The sequence below is a fragment of the Balaenoptera physalus genome, assembly GCF_965194825.1.
Source record: "Balaenoptera physalus genome assembly, chromosome: 11".
Taxonomy (NCBI): Eukaryota; Metazoa; Chordata; class Mammalia; order Artiodactyla; family Balaenopteridae; genus Balaenoptera; species Balaenoptera physalus.
In genome coordinates, this window is record NC_138896.1 from 54,713,651 (window position 1) to 54,734,429 (window position 20,779).

General features: G+C 40.8%; 1 protein-coding gene across 7 annotated transcripts in view; it reads left to right on the forward strand.

The window, feature by feature from the left end:
- Window positions 1–1,148: 1,148 nt before the first annotated feature.
- CMC1 (C-X9-C motif containing 1) overlaps window positions 1,149–20,779 on the forward strand; it is a 72,887-nt gene continuing 53,256 nt past the window's right edge. For 2 of the 7 annotated variants that reach the window (XM_082415145.1, XM_082415146.1), the window contains exon 1: window positions 1,153–1,346. In XM_082415145.1, the coding sequence (XP_082271271.1) occupies window positions 1,328–1,346 (19 nt within the window). In that variant the 5' untranslated portion in view covers window positions 1,153–1,327. Of the gene's footprint in view, window positions 1,347–2,200; window positions 2,332–2,807; window positions 2,919–11,691; window positions 11,729–20,779 lie in introns of those variants that run through there. The other 5 variants (XM_082415140.1, XM_082415141.1, XM_082415142.1 and 2 more) reach the window with 5 other exon arrangements.

Below are 20,779 nucleotides of genomic sequence, written 5' to 3' on the forward strand. Positions count from 1 at the left end.
GAAACATTAATTCTCCAGCTTGGCACCTCATCCTACAGCTGTAATAATGGCCGTTATGCCCAAATAGGCCCTTAAACGGAAGACCTGCTGAGCAGAGACCCACTTTCCCAGCCCTGCTCCACCTCGTCAGCTTCTCTGCCAACTGACCAGGCGGAAGCAGCAGCAGGGGAGGAGGGCCTGCATGTAGGTGGGGAGGGGATCGTTTTGAAAGCCTTAAATCCCTCACAGGGAAGAAGCAGCTGCTCCTTGTTTTTCTAACATCTGTCCCATCTGTCCCCATCCGCATCTGTCCCCATCCGCACCTCACCCTTCACCTCACCCTTCGGGGGCTGGAGCTAGCTACACGTAGATACGACAAGGGAGCCTTTCTGAAGGCTGGTTGGTGAGTGGGTATGAGCATCATTGCTACTCAGAAAGTTTCTTCTACTGAGAAGGGGACAGTTGGGGTTCTTGAGGACGATGGCTATCACCTAACTTCATTTTTTCCTCACAAACATGCAGCTTTAATTGCCAGAGTGGGGATTTGTAGCATCACCCAAGTCGGACTGTGCGTCCTGAGGATATCATTTCACAAGACAGAGGTACCCCTAACGCGCACTTCCTAATTGTAACCTCCGGGGGAGGCACAGGCTTCCGATGTGGGGGGAGGGGAAATCAGGATGCTACACACAGTACAAGGATGCTGCACCGCCTTTAAGTGCCGCTCGCCGCATTTAGCAGCGTGCTGCCCATACCCGGGTTCCCCGCCAACACTGTGCGCCTCGGGACTTAAGGACCTTATTTTTATCCAGTTATTTCACCCTAGTATTCAGAACCGTGGCTGGAACCTGGCAGGCGTGAAATAGACACTTAAGAATGAATGAACGTTAACGAATTAAAAACAAAGGAGCAGTCTGCTTCCTTTGGTTCGAAGGCGGGAGTGCAGGGAGAGGCTTGGACTTGAACCGGGTCGCCCCGGGACGCGCATTCCCCGGGCACGCCGCTTACAGGGTGGGCCGGCAGGCGCTCCCTTTGACCCCCAGCGCGCCTGCGCGGTCCAGGAGGCCCCACCCCCACGGGCGCGCAGTGACGCCCCCTCCCCGGTCCTTCCCTCCAACAAGTCCTCCCACTCTGGTCACGGCGTTGAGCGCGGGGTTAGGAGTGCGCAGGCGCAGTGGGCGGCGGAAGTCGCGACCAGGAAGTCAGAGGGGCAGGGGCCGCCCCGCTTTGCGAAGGGCCCCGCGCTCCTCCTCCTGCTCCCGCGTGCCGCCCACCCTGTCTCACGTGGGGCGCAGCCCCGCCCCACCTGTGCGGGCGGCCACGCGGCTGCCACCTCCCGCGCGCGGACATGGCCCTCGACCCCACAGGTACGGGGCGGGAGGCGGGGGTTGCGGAGCCTCGGGGGCGTGCGGCGGGCGTGGGGCAGGGGGCGGGCTGGAGGTGGTGCGGCGCTGAGGCCGCCCCGCCCTCCTGCGTCCCCGGCGCCCGGCCCGCCGGCCCTCGGCGAGAGGGTTAGGGGATGGCGGTCCGACTGTGGCTTGCGGACGTTTTCCCCCTAGCGCCTGCCTCCTTGTCATCATGCTCTTTGCACAGTTTGGGGCACAGGCTCCTTTAAATATCTGTAGTCCGACTTGAACACATCGGTCAGGACGAGGGCCCGTTTCTCTGGAAAGTGTCCCCTGACTTAGGTGCGCCCTCCTGGTGCCGCGCGGCGTCAGTACCCGCCTCCGACGCCGTCCTCAGGAGTCCCCTGCGGTACCCGGCGCGGAGGATGCTCGCAGAGTTGCGGGTCTCGGGGGAGTGCTGATTGGCTTTAGAACATTCCCTTCGTTTTATGGATGTGAAAACTCAAGGCGGTGGGAGGAGGAATGACTTCCAACCTTTGGAGAGCCAGAAGTAAAACAGCCCTGTTGGTGACTCAGGGAGAAGGAAATAGACGTGTAGTTGACAAGTCTTGTGGCTGGGGGAGCCGAGTCCGGGTGAGACTCAGAATCCCACGTCCAGCCCGGGCTGCAGGCCGTGCTGCCGTTTGAGTCCTTATGGAGTAAACAGATACTTGTTGCCACCTCACTGTGTGTCGTGTCTTGTTCTAGGCCCTAGGAAACTAGTGTATAGGACAGAAAGTCCCTGCTCTGTCTAGATCTTGTGTTCTAGTGGTGGAAGAAAGAAGACAGCACCCCTCTCCCCGTACACACTTTTACAGACTGTGGTAAACATGAAGAAAATAAGCGGTGACAGAGGTAGATGGTAAAGCGAGGACCACTTTAGGTGGAAAGGTCAGTGAAGAGCTCTAGGAGGAAGTGTCATGTGAATTGGCATCTGAAGGACCAGAGGAAGCAGTCCTGTAAAGAGGTAAGGAACCAGTATGCTAAGGTGCTCCAAGGTGCAAGTGCTTAAACGATTTGATTGGAGTGAGGGCCAGAGTGTGGAGATCTGTCAGGAAAGATGCTGGGAAAGTAGGCAGAACCTAGATGCTGCAGGGCTTGAGCGGTGATAAGTAAGCATTTGGACTTTTCCTCATGTTATCAAAAACGTGTGGAGGGTTTTAAAGAGGGCAGTGACATAATATGATACGTTATGCCTTTACTACCCTGGTAGCAGTGGTAGCATTGTAGAGGGACCCTGAGAGGAAGGTTAAGATGGTAGCAGCAGTCCAGGCCAGATATGTTGGTATGTATTGGCCTGGGCTGGTATTAGGAAGAAATGGAGAGAAAGACAAAGCTTCGGAAGATGTTTTGGAGGAGAAATTGACAGGACTTGCTGTTGCATTGAATGAGTGGTGAGCGAAAGGGAGGCATGAAGAGTAATTCCTAGACTCTTGATTTCAGCTGGGTGGCTGGTGATGGTCCAGTCTAACAACACGATGCTCATTGGAAATTCAGATGAAAGCAGACATGGAAACAAGATTGGAATGGAAAGTAAGAAAGTGGACTCAGCAAGTAGGACGATTTAAATATTTCTTTGTTTAATTATCAGGATACAAATGTATTGAAGTCAGCTTTTTTTTTTTAAAACTTAATTTTTGTTTGGTTCATAGGTTGAAACATAAGTTCATATTTTGATATTCCTCTTCTTACTGTACACAGTGGTATGTTTCTGAGTAGATATGCCAAATGAAGCTTATATAGCAAAATCTGTTTTCTCATTGGTTTATGTTAGGTTTTAAAACATCTTTATACAAGTTTGATTTTCATTTGGCAGCGGCTTTTAACTAACTGCCATTTTAACTAACTGTCCATTTTCCTCAAGAAATTCTGAACCCAACAATGAAATGCAGGTTGCATACTTTTATATGTAGTTTTATTTAAGGAATTTTCCTTTCTGTGAATGTAGAGGTAATACCAGCGCTCTTTGGAAGCTTATCAGCCATAATTACGTTCCTTATTTTCTCTTACTATTTGAGTGCAAAGAGAAAAAGCTGGAGAGTCCAAAACACCGAGGGAAAGTGTGAGGGAGAGAGAAATTTTTAAAAAATACTAGTTGCTGTTTGCACTTGCAGATGTTCAGAATTACTTTGCCCAAGCCTCTGGCGGTTTAAAATAGTCCACAGGCAGTTCTAATATGCAGAGGAGAAACACGGCTCTGAAATCTCCCAGGTTTATTGACTTGATCTTCAGCTTTGTTTTCTTATCAACCTAATCTCCCTGCTCCTAGGGAAGTTCTCCCTACATCTGTAGCTGTAAACAGGACCTTTGATCACATAGTAATGATTCAAGAAATATACAGTATAGTTCATTCTCCTATAAAAGGACTTAAGCAGTTAGTCTTATTCCAAGTTATAACTTTACCAATTTATAACTCTTTCTGCAAGTATTATATTTATTTTAAAAATCCAGTCAAACTTAGGTGATTGAAATTTTAGAGGTTGTTTATTGATCACCTATAGAAAGGGTGTTAGAAGTGGTGCTTGTTGAAGTAGAATTTCCAGAAAGGTAAAATGATTACTACGCTAAGATAAAGTGAATATGTATTGAAGATTTTCTTCAACTCAGTAATTAGTAAGGGAACCAGTAAAATGTAAAAAACACTTCAAAAAGCATTGAGAGGTAGATACTAGAATATGTCATAGATTGTTGGCTTAGATAAAAGCTGATTAATTTAAATAGGGCCATAAACTGTCATTTTGGGGGTTATCTTTCCCACTGGTCAGATATTATTTCTGTCTCTGTTGGACAAAGTTCTAGAATTTAACCTCTGCCCCTAACAAGTTGTAAAATAGCCCAGTCATGGGAAGTCCAGCCTAGTGCTGTCCTGAAAGGACACCCAATTAAGCCTTTGCTACTTCCAGAGTCCAGAGAAATCATCTGACATGATTATATTCCCAGATGACAACTCACAGGAACCTGGGCCTGAGAAGTTTGATTTCTTACTTTTTCTAATACCTGGAAGAGATTCCCTTCTCCTCTGTTTTTCTTCTACCTTTTCCTCTTTGAGCAGGGTAGGTAGTTTCCCTGCCCCATCTATTAGGGTGTATTCACAGTGGGGGCAGCAGGAGAGAAGTTCCCTTAAGTGTGTGCGTGTGTCTCCCTCCATGGGTGTTTTCTTCCAGAAATCTAATAAGGGGAAGAACGTGGTAGTGAGCGGGCTCAGGGGTGGGAAGTGGGCTCAGGAATTTCATGACATTCCATGAGTAAGATGTGTGTATCTTGGGAGGATGGCATTATGGCAGCTCTTGGAATACTTAGGTTGCATGGGTTCTTTTAGTGGTTCCCATGGAGATGGAGGTAGATGAGCTTTAGGTATACCAGCACCCTCAGTCACTGGAAGATTCTGCTTTTCAAGTTAGACATCTCAACGGTTGGGAGAATCTTTTTTTTTTTCTGAGCATTGTGTGATTAATATGGAAAAATACTATAATGTAGTTGATTAGAAAATTTTTTATTTTGTTATTGCTTCTGTGTTTTCACAGTATCTGGTTACACACAAATTATATTCAAGTTGAGAGCTAAAAATCTGACTTCCCACGTTTTATGTATTGCTAAGCTCAAATCATGTTTGCACTAGAAAATATATTGCTTTTGTCTCATTAGATTAACAACCTGAAATTGTTCTCTGAAATTTATTTATTTATTTTTAAAATTTATTTATTTTGGCCCATGGGATCTTCGTTGCGGCATGCAGGATCTTTCATTGCGGCGAGCAGGCTCTAGAGCACATGAGCTCAGTAGTTGTGGCCCACGAGCTTAGTTGCCTGACCAGGGATCTAACCCGAGTCCCCTGCATTGGAAGGCGGATTCTTAACCACTGGACTGCCAGGGAAGTCCTCTGTTCTCTGAAACTTAAAAACGCTGGCATTAGCAGAGAGCACAGGAGAGAGAGAAGCATTGAAGTTAAAGAGGGATGTGTTTGGAGGCCCTGTGGGGTTTGGACTGTGATCATGAAATGTCTCCTAAACCCGTTGGTGGAGTTTGAATTTTATCCAAGAATAACAGGGAGACACTGCAAGTGCAAGAGAGTGACAGGTAGAACTTTCCTTCATTGTGTGTTGATCTGACTTTTGATCAGATCCCGAGCGAGATCTCAGCTGAACCATCTGCATTGGGGCATCACACCTGGAGGCATGGGAGGTCCGTCTCTCGTGGGTGGTTGTAATTTTGACCACCTGGCCAAGGTCTTGTCCCATTTCTTTGCTATGTTTTTCCTATCTTGTAATTAATAAGTAATCTGTGGGGAGACCATTGAAGACCATGCAGATGTTCATTCCTCATCAAAAATCCCCCTTTGATTGAGTCTCCATTGATGATTTTTGCCCGATTCAGTCTTTCCTATGATGGTTACAGAATGATGGTTTTCTACCTCCAGCGCTCTCTCCATGTTTATTAGATGGTTGTTGACATTTTGCTGTAGACAAGAAACCATTTTGTTTCTTATTGATTTATAGATTTGTTATTGGTGTGGACTTATGAATTTCTATCTTCTCCATGGTTCATCATTTGTTACTGTGTGTAATTATTTTGGTACTCACGTTTTCTCAGATTTGGCCAGTGAGAGTTCGTTCAAACCAGCTTCTGGGTCCTTGGGACGTGCTCCCATCATTTTTTGAGCATTTCCTTTTTTTCTCACACAATATCTCTGGCTCCTCTAGGACCTCCCCTGGCCCAGCCATAGAATTACTCATTTCTCAGACAAGCCCTGGTTCCTTTACTTGGGCACGGTATTGAGGAACGAGATTCGGGCACCTGGGCACCACTTGGGTGTTTTATGTGCAGGTGATTTATTCATGGAGTGTTTTTAGGAAAAACCTGCCAGGGAGGGAGGGGAACAGGAGCAGGAGGGGAAGAGGCTGAGTAAGGGTGTGCTGCAGGGCTTGTCCTGCTTTGGAGGCAAGGGAGCTGGGCTTTGTGATGCCTGTCAGCCCAAGCCCGCTGCAGGGGTAGGCAGAGGGGACCTCGAGAAGGAAAACCGCCAAGTGCTCCCATGCCCCAGGGCGGTGCTGGGAAGGTTGCAGGTGTGATGTTTCAGGTTCTCTCCTCCAGGAGGCACCTGTGTTCCCCGCCATGGGAGGGACACCAGCTCCATCCTAAAAATAACTTATGTGAGTCTGTTAGGAACCTTAGTTTGGGTAGTGAGAGCTTGGATCAGGTAGGTCAGGTAGGAAGGGGTACCCTTGCACATATAACGTAAATACACATAGATGTGTGTACTGCGTCCAGGTGTAAAGTATCTTGGGGTTGTGGTAAAAAAGTTTAAATATACCTAACATATGCCAAATTGTTTTTGTTTTTGTTTTTCCTCTAGGCCATTTGACATGCTGTTCCTTCTTTTTGGAATTTTTCCCTTTCTGCCCCACCCCCACACCTGTCTAAGTCTTGTTCATTTTTTAAAAAAAATCAGTTTCAGAGGATGCTTTCCCTGATGGTTACCACCCTCCAGACTTTTGCAAATTTTTTTTTTTAATATTTGGAATTTTAAAAACCACCAAAATTTCAAATAATCTGGGTATGGAGTTTCTTTCATTCTAATCTAGAGTTTTTTCCTTGAGAAATAGAATGAAACCTATAGACGGGGTATGTCTATATGTATCATATAACTTGAGAGATGAAGAAAAATCTGATGTGAAAATGGGAATATTTACTTGTGTGGTGACCAGTAAATGTCTTTCATATGGTTCCATATCTTTAACTATATTAGCGAAAGGATGATTAGAAAGGATAGGCCAGTTATTACATGTAGACTGCAAGACATTCTCCACCAGCCCCAGGAGGCACTGTACTGTTATGCAGTTAGTACCGAATTGAATTTGGGAATGAGTAGGACTGACTTGTTTCAGACTTTGCCAGTAACCTCAGGTACTTTAAGAATTCTGAACGGCATAATCTGAGATTTGAGGATGAGGGGCAGGGAGAGTAAGATGTATCAGCAGCTGAGGCTGCTTCAAGCCTTAAAGTTGTATGTTTTTAAATACTTCCAGCTGGTCTCAAGGGGTTCTTGACTCAGCACAGAAAGTTCATGTTTCATTGACTCGATTAGTATGGTTATTTATCTCTAAGGGTGTTAATGCTGTATTTGTAGGCATCTCTAGGTGTATAGATGTCAAAAATGCAAGTACCTTAGACTTGATAGAAGTGGGCCACACAAAATGTGCCCAAATAAGAACGTTGATTCCCAAATTAACCTTCTCCCCCCACCAGCCCCCATTATACTTTTACATTTGTAAGTAAAGAGATTGAGGGAAAACATTTTTAAGAACGTGGTGTTTACTATCCTGCATTGTGTTTTTGCTAAAGAACTGTTACTGGGAGGTTTTCCAGATTAAAGGATTTGTTAATTAACTAAATATGATTAATTGAAAGACAGAGTTTTAAATATTTATGCTGCAGAATAAGGTACATCAGTGTATAAACAATCCTTAGCATGTTGCTTGGTACATAGTAGGTGCCTGATAAATGTTTAACAGAATGAATATCAAATGAATGAATATTTTTTTTTCAACTATTTGTTAGTATAATGATTATCAAATGTAGAAATTTAAATACATGTGTCATTTATTAAATAGTTTTATTGCATGTTTACCATATGCTAGGAGTTAGAGGGAGTTATGGAGGTTAATGAGACATGTTCTCTGACCTCATTCTACTTAAGTTTCGTGCAGTGTTTTTTTTTTTTTATTTTTATTTTTTTTATATCTTCCAGTCACTTAGGCTGGGCAGCCAGGTGAGGGAAGGGGTCTTGGGCTATGTTGCTTAACCCTTGGGTGTCTGGCATGATACGCCCGTTTTCTTTCTTTTTTAAAATTTATTTTATTTATTTTTAAAATTTTTGGCTGCGTTGGGTCTTCGTTGCTGCGCGCGGGCCTTCGCTAGTTGTGGTGAGCGGGCGCTACTCTTTGTTGCGGTGCGGTGGCTTCTCTTGTTGCAGAGCACGGGCTCTAGGCGCACGGGCTCAGTAGTGGTGGCTTGCAGGCTCTAGAGCGCAGGTTCAGTAGTTGTGGCTCACGGGCTTAGTTGCTCCGCGGCATGTGGGATCTTCCCGGACCAGGGCTCGAACCCTTGTCCCCTGAATTGGCAGGTGGATTCCCAACCACTGTGCCACCAGGGAAGCCCCGTGCAGTGGTTCTTAATCTAGAATCTGATATTTGAATTATTTGGGGAGCTTTTAAAAATACCAATGGCTGGGTGTTACCCCAGCATCTCTGTTTTAACTGGTCTAGGGTGGGACCCAGAATCACAATTTTTAAAAGCCCTCTCAGGTGTGGCTGTTAGATGCAGCCAGAATTGAAAACTTCTGTTACCAAACCCTGTCTTAGTCTGCTTGGGCTGCCGTAATAACATTCCATAGACTCGGTGGCTTAAACAGTGAACATTTATTTTCTCGCAGTTTGGGAGGCTGGGAGTCCGAAGTCAAGGTGCGGACCGATTTGGCTACTGGTTCTTCCCCTTCTTTACAAGGCCACCTATCAGATTAGGGCCCTACCCATATGAGCTCATTTAACTTTAATCACCTCTCCAACTACAGTCATTTTGGGTTTAGGGCTTCGACATGAAAATGGTGGTGGTGGGGACACAGTTCAGTCCGTAGCAACCATTGATCTAGCAGGAGAAGATTTCGTAGGTAGTGTGCTGTGCTGTGTTCTAAGTCCACGTGTGATTAGAGCCATAGCGTCTGTGCATGAAACGCCGTGGGGTTAGAGGGTGGAGAATTCGCTTTCAGGTGCTGGGGTCAGGGAGCACTTTGGGTAGAACAAGAATTGAGTGCGATGTTAAATAAGTAAACTTTGATAAGGAAATAAGAGGTAGGAGATGGAAAATAAAGACAGAAGGTTGAGCTTGAGTTTGACTTGACTAGTGATTTGCTGGGTGGTGATGCAAGATTGCTTTGAGCTATGTAAGCCTCAGGTTCATAACGCCTGCTCCTGCCTGTGATGGTGTTTGTAAAATGATCCCTTCTACCACCACTTTTTCCTTCCTTCTGAAAATATTTATTGTGCTTTTTCAGTGTACTATATAAATCCAAGCTGACTTTTTTTTTAAGCTAAGAAGGATAATATAACCACTGGGGTGGCAGAATAAAGATTTAAACTATAGAAATTTTAAGTTAAAATTCTGATGCTGGTGGGACTTGGGAATTACTAACAGATACTTGAAAATGTGGGCCGAGTAGATTTGGAGATGTAGACAAGCAATGAGAACACAGCATAAAAAGTACCATTTTTAAGGTGGAGCCTTGTGGGATTGCCGCGGGAGGAATAGGAGCAGAGCTTACCTAGAGAGTGTTTATACTTTTTTCAGTATTACCATAGTTCAGAATATTTTTGAGGCTCCTTTAGAATTTGCCTTCAGCCTCTACAGTACACATATCTTAATATCTTAATTATTTATCTTAATATCCTCATTTTGGTAAATTTTTGTTCTGAAGGTGAACTTGAATTTCAGCCAAGGTTAGCCAGAGGCAGTCTGGTGAAGGTGGTAGGAAGAAAGTTGTATCGTGGAACTGGTTTTAACTCAGAACTCAGACTGGCTCTGAAGGCCATCCTGAGAAAGATGTGAGTGATTTGAGCAAGGGTTGAATCTTTGAAATAAGTGAATAAGGTCTCAATATAAAAATAATTCCCTTGCTGTGTTATCAAAGTGGTCCATGTGTTTTGTTAAATTTTATGAACTCTTACAAGATGGAGGGGAAGAACTGGTAGAGCTAGTGTGGCCAGAGGCATTGAGAAGCATTCGTAAGGATGCAAGTAGCCCACTGTGTTCCAGACGGACACCGGAGGGAAAATAAATCAGGAGTGTGTTGCTGGGAGGCCCAGGCATGCTGTCATTTATTCCTTCTGTTTCCCGTAATAACACGGCTGATTTTCTATTAGATATCAATGGGAAATTGTGCTTGTAGCAAAAGACAGTCTTGAAGTTTTACCAAATAAAGTAAATGTGAAGCCTTTTCATTTAAGACATTATGGCCACAATGGAGATTGCAGTGCTTTTCTAAAATTGGCATGTCTTCTTGCATAAGTCGATTTCCTGCTTTGTATACTTTTAGTCTTGTCCCTTTCTGGCCTCATCTTGGTTAAAGCAATGTGGGTGGAAGAGGAAGTTTTCACACCTAGCAATCTGCAGAATCTGAGGTCCAAGAAATAGGTGCTTTGGGGAAATGGGCACATGTGGTGTGAACGAGGTGGTTACTACCAGTGGAAGCTGATAGGACAGAGGAGTACAAATGTAGCACAATGATTGTGGGAAGTCCGTGGTGTGTGACCCAGAAGCAGAGCAGAAATAGGCACATCTGCTTCATTGATGTGCTTTCTGGGTTTTGTAAGTTTGAGCTTATAAAAAGATTCTGTTGTCACTGACTGACCTGATATTTGATGTTTATTCTCTGTGAAGGTACTTTTCAGCCAACTGACAAATCAGTCCTTTTGCTTTTTTTTTTTTTTAAATAATTTTCTTCATGGTCAGAATCATTTAGCTTTACTTTCTGATCAAGAAATGTGAAGTTTTGAATTTTGCTTGTTCAAAACGATGCTTCTGAAACCAACGATCTTCTTGTTCAAGGGTTCTTTCAGGCTTCACCGTGACTTTGGAAGCTCACGGGACCTTGTTTGCTGAAGTCCCCTGAAATAGGCCACTGCCCCAGGTGAGGGGTCGGGTTGTGGAAGAAGGTTTGGGGCCTGCCCTTTTATCAGAGGCCTGGGTTATTTCCCCTCTGTGAGTCTCCATGTTTTTATGTGCAAAACAGAATCCAAATACTTAACCTGAGGGGGCTTTAAGAAGACTAAAGGGTGTTCCTGGCCTTCATCTTGAGGTTTCATAGCCAGAGGCTGCTGGACTGTTGGGAGGAAAATCTTTCCTGCTATGGATTTTCTTTGTTTTGTCGATTCAAGTGTGGCTTGAAGGGAAGACAGTGGGAAAGGGACACTGATCTTCCCTGTGTTCGTTTTCCCAGTCTCCGTACCCCTGCCCGCCCACCCCTTCTTCATATTACACTGTTGCTGTAGAAGTGGGTATGACCGAGCTGGCAGACACAGGGAAGTCTGGTTGGGGCATCAGTGTCTTTGAGCACTGAGACAGGAGTCCTCCTGGGCTCCTGGTGTGAAGCATGCAGTGCAAAGGTACCAGTGGAGAGCTCTGGTCCTGCTGTATTGTACACAATGCTGTCTGCCTGGGCCCTTCATTTGGAGACTCTTGGTAGCTGGTATAGAAGAGGGACTTAAAGTAGAAACCGTTGCTAATAAGAGCAGTTTTGCACATCTACTACAAGCATTTTTCTTATTTTTCCTCCAGAGTAAACAGTAGCATGGAAATGTCTGCGGGAACAAGTAAGTGCAACTAGGAGGTTCCAAAAAAGACAAAAAAGTGGCATTATCTAAATAACAATTAAGTTAATTACATTAGAACATTTTCAGTGTTGAAAAGGTATTCCTTGCCCTTCCGGTGTCACTTCTTTCCAGTGGAAGATTCTGTGATGCTCTGAGTTGCGTCACTGTTACCTTTGTGGATTCATGGCAAGTGCTGCTGTCATTTGCCTTGTAATTGAGGATGGCATGTTGCAGGAACACATGAGCCCCAGAGCAAAGTCTGAACTAACAAAGTCAGCCAGTGAAAAAGGTGAAAATTGACTTTCAGGTGATGATAGAATTTTGAGAAGTTAGAGCTTTGGAAATTTTCCCCAGTGGTGTTATCCTGATTCTTCATCTCAGTATAAATTCATGTGACTATAGAATAGCAAATTCTCAAAATTTGATTTTTTTTGTAGGCTTTGGTGCAAATGTATAACATATGCATCATATTGACATTGAGGGAATCACCCTGTAATTTTGTGAATAAAAAGTGCCATATCTATAATATTTGTAGTGTTGAAGGAAACTTTGAAATATGTATAAAATCATAATTAATTAAAAATTGACATTTAATGATCGGTATGCTACCAAGTGGTATCAGAATTAATTATACATTTTAAAGTCTGGTTTGTTTTTTTTTTTTTTTTTTTTTTTTGGGCTGCATGGCATGCAGGATCTTAGTTCTCTGATCAGGGATAGAACCTGTGCCCCCTGCAGCGGAAGCGCAGAGTCCTAACCGCTGGACCTCCAGGGAATTCTCAAGTCTGTTATTTCTGATTTAACACCAAGAGTGTAGAAAATCTAAATAAATATTTATATGATTCTAGAATTTTCTTTGCCATAGGAGGTTTTAGAAGAACGATCAGAACGAGTTCTTGCAAGCCATTTAAAAAATGTTTCCGGAGGAATATTATAACCTAGAATTTATAATGTAGGTAAATTTAGGTAATCAATATTATAATTTACTTATGGAAAAAATGGTTCAGTACCACAAAGCTATGTCTTTATTCAGGGAGCTAATTTAAAAAATTAGTGCTTTATCTAAGACCACTGCAAGATGTGTAGAGAAAGAGTGGATTCATCAGGACACATTATAGGTGAGTTGTATAGATTAAAACTGTATGAGTGAAAGGAAGAGATCACATTCTGAAATTGATTATATAAAGTAGATCAGCATATCACAGTATTTCTTCTAATCTGTTCAGTAATAATACTGTTAATTACTGATGCCTAAATATGGTTTGCACTATAGACAAGGAGAAAAGAAGTGTGTGGAGACTGCCCCAGTTTTATTGTCTTCCCTCCAAATAGATACCAGCTTTCCACTCACAGGATGTGTCACAGACACTTCAAATTCAGCTTGTCTACCCTGAATCACCCTCCCACCTGGGGTTTCTTTTGTCTCCCTGTCTCAGTGAGTGGTCACATCATTTCATTTGGAGCCAGAAAACTGGGAAGCTCTCCTTGACTCATCCTGGTTCCTTAGTCCCCTCAGGTCCCACCACTCCTCCAGAGCCTCCCTCTCAATCTGTCCTTTTTTCTCCACCCATACTTGCAGTTCCTTCTGTATGCTAGTGTTCTTTTTCTCATCTTATAGCAGCTCTGGCAAAGCTAAGGAAAAGAGAAGGCATAAATCAATAGTGTAGGCCAGAGTTCAGCAATCTATACCCTGGGCAGAATCTGGTAAGGCCTATAGGCTGTGAATGGTTAGTAACATTTTCAAAGGGTTGTTAAAAATAAATAAATAAATAAAAGGAGTATACATGACTGAGATGGTTTGTAGCCTACAAAGCTTGAAGTATTTACACTCTGGTCCTTAACAGAAAAAGTTTGTTGACCCCCTGGCATAGGTAGTGAAAATTGGGATACAGTTATAGGTGTAGTAAAGAGGAAAAAGTCATGTGAACGTCTTCATATCATTATTTTGAAATTTTAGATGAAATGGATAGTTTCCTTGAGAAATACAAACTTACTAAAAACTGCAACTGACTCAAGAATAAATAGAAAGCCCTTAGAAAATTGGATCAGTAGTTAAAACTCTCTTTGTGTCTATCTCCCACACACATACATACTCCCAAACCCTGACTAAACCAGGTACACACACACATATACACATATACATGGCAGGATATTGGCTTATGTGATTGACTGTTGGGCAGGTCTGAAATGTGTAGGGCAGGGTGTCAGGAAGGGCAGCCCTGGAACTCTTGGTCATGAGCCAAAGCTGTGGTCTGCAGGTGGAATTCTTCAGGAAAATCTCAGCTGCGCTCTGAAGACTTTTCAACAGATTGAATCAGGCCCACTCAGATTTTCTAGGATGATCTTCCTAAAGTCAACTGATTAAAGACGTTAATCACATCTGCAAAATACCTTCCCAGCAACAGCTGGATTAGTGTTTGTGTGAATACCTGGGGACTAGCACCTCACCAAATTGACCCATAAAGCTGACCATCACGGGTGGTTTATACCAAACTTTCAAAGGACTGGTAATAATCTTGATTTTTATACAAAGGGGTCCAGAGAATACAAAACGAAGTCCCTAACGTATTGTTTGAATAATGTGACTTTGATACCAAAACAACACAAAGATAGGAGAGTAAAGTCACAGGCAGATCTCAACATGAAGATAACTTCAAAGATTCTAAGCAAAATTTGAGCACTCAAGACAGGTACTGCTGGTTACTACTCACTGTTCTTCTAAAAGACATAGACAGAATTGAAAAAGAAAGGTACAGAGCTTTCCTGATGATTGTCTATATAGAAATTGGAGGACTTCCCTGGTGGCGCAGTGGTTAAGAATCCGCCTGCCAATGCAGGGGAAACAGGTTTGAGCCCTGGTCCGGGAAGATCCCACGTGCTGCAGAGCAACTAAGCCCATGCGCCACAACTACTGAGCCACAACTACTGAAGCCCGCACGCCTAGAGACCACGCACCACAACGAAGAGTAGCCCTTGCTTGCCGCAACTAGATAAAGCCCGCACGCCTAGAGACCACGCACCACAACGAAGAGTAGCCCTTGCTTGCCGCAACTAGATAAAGCCCGCGAGCAGCAATGAAGACCCAACGCAGCCAAAAATTAATAAATAAATAAATAAATTTATATAAAAAAAAAGAAATTGGAAGAGAATCTATTGGCAGAGTATTAGAATTAATGAGAATTAAGTAAGGTTGTATTGGTTATAAGGACAATATAAAAAATTTAGTTGAACCTACATACCAGCAATAAATAATTACATATTATTTATGAAAAGGTACCTTTCCTGATAGAAACAGATCTAATAAAAGATGAATAGTATCTTGAAGGAGAAAGTTATAAAACTTCTTGTCTACTTAATTATTTAATTTCTGATAGTGAACATGTTAAAATCACCCACTGTGAGTATAGGTTTGTATCATGTTTTAAAGTTAACATATTATCAATTGAAGTAAAATATATATACAGTGAAATTTACAGATTGTGAGTTTTGATAAATGCATACACCCCAAACAGGACATCCCTCAGAGAATATCTGTCTCAATGCCCATGGATAACTAGTGTTCTGATTTTTATCATTGTAGATTAGTTTTGCATGTTCTTGAATCCTATGGTATGTACTCTTGTGTCTGGCTTCTTTTTCTCAACAGAATTTTTGAGATTCACCCAAGTTGAGTAAGCCAGTAGTTCATCCTTTTGTAGTGCTAAGTAGTATTCAGTGGACATTTAGGTTGTTTCCAGTTTGGGGCTATCATGAATAATGCTTCTATAAACTGACTTGTACAGGTTGTTTTCTGGACATATATTTTCATTTATCTTGGGTAAATGAATACCTAGGGAGTGGAAAATAGGCTGGGTGTATATTTAACTTTATAACTTAATAAGCAGGTTTCCAAAGAAGTTTATCATCTCACACTCCCGCCTGCATGTATGAAAGTTCCAGTTGCTCCATGTTTCTTCCTTACATTTGGTGTCATTAGTGTTTTTCATTTTAGTCATTCTGGTGGGTGTGAAATGCCATCACAGGTTTCATTTGCATTTTCTTAATGACTAATGATTTTGAGCACCTTTTCACGTATATATTTACAGTATTGTGTATCTTCTTTTTGAAGTGTCCACTATAGCCTTTTGCCTCTTTTTTTATTGGGTTGTTTGTATTTTTGTTATTGATAGGAGTTTTTTAATATATTCTAGAGTCAAGTCCTTTGTCAGATACATATATTTTGCCTATTTCTAATTGGATTGTTTTCTTATGGTCGAGGGTAAGCAAGTCTGAATATTCTGCAAATACATAAAGATCTTCTCCTATGATTTCTTCTAGAAGTTTTTTTTCCTTAATTTTTTATTTTGAAATAATTACAGACTCACAGAAGTTATAAAAAATACTAATGTGTAGAGTCTCTTGTGCCCTTCACCCTGCTTCCTCCAACAGTGAAATCTTATGTAACTGTAGTACAGATATCAAAAGCAGGAAACTTGACGTTGGTACAATACTGTTAACTAGACAGTAGACCTTTTCGGTTTTCACCAGTTTTTATATACATGCATATGTTTGTGTGTATGGTTCTATGCAGTTTTACTCCATGTTCCTGTTCTTAAAGGGAAAGCATTCAGTCTTTTACCATTAAGTATGATGTTAGCTATAGATTATTTGCAGATTCTTTGTTAGATTGAAGAAGTTCCTTTCTAGTCCTAGTTTACTGAATTTTGTTTGTTCATTTTTAATGAATAGTGTTGAATTTTATGTGTTTTTTTCCGTGTCAGTTGATGTGATCTTACGACTTTCCTTTTTTACACTGTTAATATGATAGATCACATTGATTGTTTTTCAAATAGTGAACCAACCTTGCATCCTTGGAATAAAGCTCACTTGGTGTGGTGTATTTTTCTTTTTATATATTGCCAGATTTGATTTGCTAATATTTTGTTGAGGATTTTTGCATCTGTATTCATGAAGGATATTAGGTTTTTTTTTTTTAATATTGCTTTGCTTTTGGTATCTGAGTAATGCTGCCCTAATAAAATGTGGTGGATTCAACCAACTGCCATTGTGTAATACTGTAGTACCCATGTACAGGAAAAAGTCTGCGTATAAGTGGACCCTCACAGTTCAAACCCTTGTTGTTCAAGGGTCAACTGTATTGGTTTGAGACTTTAAATATGAGCATTTATTGCTATATATTTCCCTATAAGCACTGCTTCAGCTTTGTCTTACAAATTTTGATATGTTATGCTTTCATTTTTATTCAGGTCAGTGTATTCTTTTACTTCCTCTTTTGACTTATGAATTATTTAGAAGTGTGTCATTTAATTTCCAGGTGTCAGGAGGTTTTCCTGCTATCGTTCTGTTACTACTGTCTAGTTAACTCCATTCCATTTGATTTATCTGTAGGGTTTCTGTATTTATTTCTTAGTTTTTTTAAGTGGTTGTTCTAAAGATTACATTATGCATACATAGTTTATCACAGTCTACTAGCATCAACATTTTATCTTTCAAATAGAATGTAGATATCTTACTACCACCAAAGTTGCTTTATCCTCTTTCCTTTATCATGAAGTCATCTTTAATATTATCTCTATATACATTGAGAATGCTATAATTTTTGCTTCTGTCAAAAGTAATTTTTAAAATTCAAGAAAAGAATAGTTTATTACATTTATCCTTTGTGTTGCCCTTTCTTCATTCCTGTTGTTCTGAGTTTCCTTTTGTTAATATTTCCTTCCTGTCTGAATAACTTCCTCTAGCCATTCTTTTACAACAGGTCTGCTGGCAAGAAATTACCTTAGCTTCCTTTCCTCTGAGTTATCTTTATTTTGTCTTCAATCCTGAAAAACATTTTTTCTGGTTATAGAATTTTTGATTGACAGGTCTTTTCTTTTAGTATTCAAAAATACTGTGACACTTCCTTCTGGCCTCTGTGGTTTCTGAAGAGAAAGCCTTTGTCTTTTGAATTTTTGTTCCACTATATTTCTCTCTGATGCCTTGAAGATTTTTTTTTTTTAATTTTTGTATACAGCAGTTTCTTATTAGTCATCAATTTTATACACATCAGTGTATACATGTCAGTCCCAATCGCCCAATTCAGCACACCACCATCCCCTCCCCACCGCGGCTTTCCTCCCTTGGTGTCCATACCTTTGTTCTCTACATCTGTGTCTCAACTTCTGCCCTGCACCTTGAAGATTTTTCTTTCTCATTTTCCAAAGTATGATTATGATTTGTCTGGGTGTGTATTTCTTTCGGTTTTTAACTGTTTTCTTGAATTGATAGTTTTTTGTCTTTTGACTAGTTTGGAAAGGTGTCAGTCATTTCTTCAAATATTTTTTTCAGCCCTGCATTCTTTTTACCTTTTTTTCTGAGACTGTGGTAAAATCAATGTTAGATCTTTTCTTCTTGTCTTGCAGGTTCCTGAGCCCCAGTTCATTTTTTAAAAAGCCATTTTCTATTTTATAGATTGGAAAGTTATTATTGAATTATTTTCTAGTCCTCTGACTTTTTATTATGCTATTTCCATTTGATTTTTGTATATTAATCTTGTATCTGGAAGCCTTGCTAAACTCACATACTAGTTCTAGTAACTTTTTGTAGATTCTATTGGATTTTCTATATAGACGCTTATATGATCTTTGAGTAACTATGGTTTTATTTTTTCCTTTTCAATCTGGAAGCCTTTTATTTTTCTTGCTTTATTGCACTGGCTAGAACTTGCAGTATAATGCTGAATAGAAATGGTAAGAGCAGACTTCTTTATCTTTTGTTCCCTGTTTTAGGAGGAAAACATTCAGTGTTTCACCATTAAATATGATATCAGCAGTGGGTTTTTCTTTAGATGCTGTTTATCCTGTTGAGGAAGTTTCCTTCTGTTCCTGCTTTACTGAGGGTTTTAATTAGGAATGGATATTAAGTTTTTGTCAAATGTATTTTCTGTGGCTTGTTGTCATAACCATGTGTCTTTCCTTCTTTAGTTTTTTAATATGATGAATTACATTTCTTGACTTTTGAATATTAAATGAAGCTTGCAATCCTGGGATAGACCCCACCTAGTCATGAAGTATTATCCTTTTTTGTATTGCTGAATTCAATTTGCTCATCTTTTGTAAAGAGTTTTACATCTGTATTCATGATGGGATATTGGACTGTAGTTATCTTGTAATGTCTTTATCTGGTTTTGATATCAGGGTAATGCTGGCTGCAGAGCAGTTTTCTGAAAGAGTTTGTATGGAATTGATATTATTTCTTTCTTAAATGTTTGGCCACATTCACCAGTGGGGCTCTCTGGGTCTGGAATTTTTTTGTGAGAAAGCTTTTAACTACAGATTCAATTTTCTTAATAGATATAGGGCTATGCTGGTTATATGTCCTTTTGAGTTAGGTTTGGTTATTTGTGTTTTTTCAAGGAATTTGTCCGCTTCATCTTTGTTGTCAAATTTATTGACCTACGTTTAAAAATCACTTAAATACATTATTATTATATAAAAATGTGTATCATTTCTGATCTTTGTGACCTCCCTTTTTTCCTGGCAAGGTGGTTTATCAGTTTTAATAATGTTTTCAAAGAACCAGTTGTGGTTTCATTGCTTTTCTCTATCATTTTGCTTGTTTGTTTTGGTTTCTATTTCATTGATTTATGCTTAGATCTTTATTATTTCTTTTCTTTGCTTTGTGTTTATTCTTTTTCTAATTTCTCAAGGTGGAAGATTAAGTCATTGATTTAAGACCATCCTTTTTTTGCAATGTAAACTTTTAGTGCTATAAATTTTTCTGTCAGTACTGTTTTAGCTGCATCACACAAATTTTGATATGTTATATTTTCTTTCATTTCAAAATACGTTCTAATTTCTCTTTTCATTTCTTCCTAGACCCATAGGTTATTTTAAAGTGTGTTATTTAGTGTCAAGAGATCCTTTTGTTACTGATTTCTACTTTAAATACACTGGTGTCAGGGAACATACTTTGTATGATTTGAATTCTTTTACACTTATTAAGGTTTGTTTCATAGCCCAGACTATAGTTTATCTTGGTAAATATTCAGCTGTTATTGAGTGGAGTATTCTATAAACATTAGGTCAAGTTAGTTGATAATGTTGTTCAAGTACTCTACAGTTTTAACATGTAAATTTAAATGTATGTTTTCTAATATGCCTTATATATTTACACTGGTACATCATGGATTCATTTTATTCGATCAGAATATATTCTCTGTTACTTCTTGTGGCAGATTTTATTTTACAAAGAAGGTTACAACAGTATCTTCCCTCCCTCAGGCTCCGTGTGATGTGGCCCTCCCTCCACTGGAGTGTAGGCTGAGCCCAGTGACTTGAAATCAACATAAGGTAGCGGGAACAAGGCTGCACGGCTTCCACGACAGGCTCAGAAAAGGCCGCTTACCCGCTGTACCCTGTGTAGGTGATTTGGCCTTTCCAGTCCGCATATCAGATAAATATGTGAAGAAAGAAGTCTTCTTGGCAGTAAATCCTCCAGCCCCAGCTTTTGCGGCTGTTGAAGTCAGGGCCTGTGGCTGGAGTCTTCCCAGATGAGCCCCAGACACAGAAGCAGAGGAGTCACTTCTGCTCTACCTGCCTGAACTCCTGCCCATGGGCTCCCTGTGCATACAGAAGGGTTCTTGTTTTCCATCACCACATTGGATTAGTGGCTTGGTTTGTCACACTATGATAAAGATCACTTCTTTTTCGGTGGGGTTGAAAGAGATAAACTTTTCAGTTCCTACATATCTGAAAATATCTTTAATTTCACTCTTAATTGGCTCTGGAATTCTTGGATATAAAGTAATTCTTTCTCAGAACTTTGATGTTATTTCGTCATTATCTTCTTGCATCCACGTCTTGCCCATGAAACACGATGTAAATCTGGTCCTTGTTCCTCTGTGTGGTGATTTTTTTTTTCCCTTTTGAAGCTTTTAGGATTTTTGAGCTTCAGATATTTCATCAAAGTGCATTTAGGTGACCTATGATTTGTTTCTTTCTGAGGACTCATGTCTTTTTATTTGCTTCAGTATATTACATTTATTTGAAAATTTTATTTTCTTTACTCTTT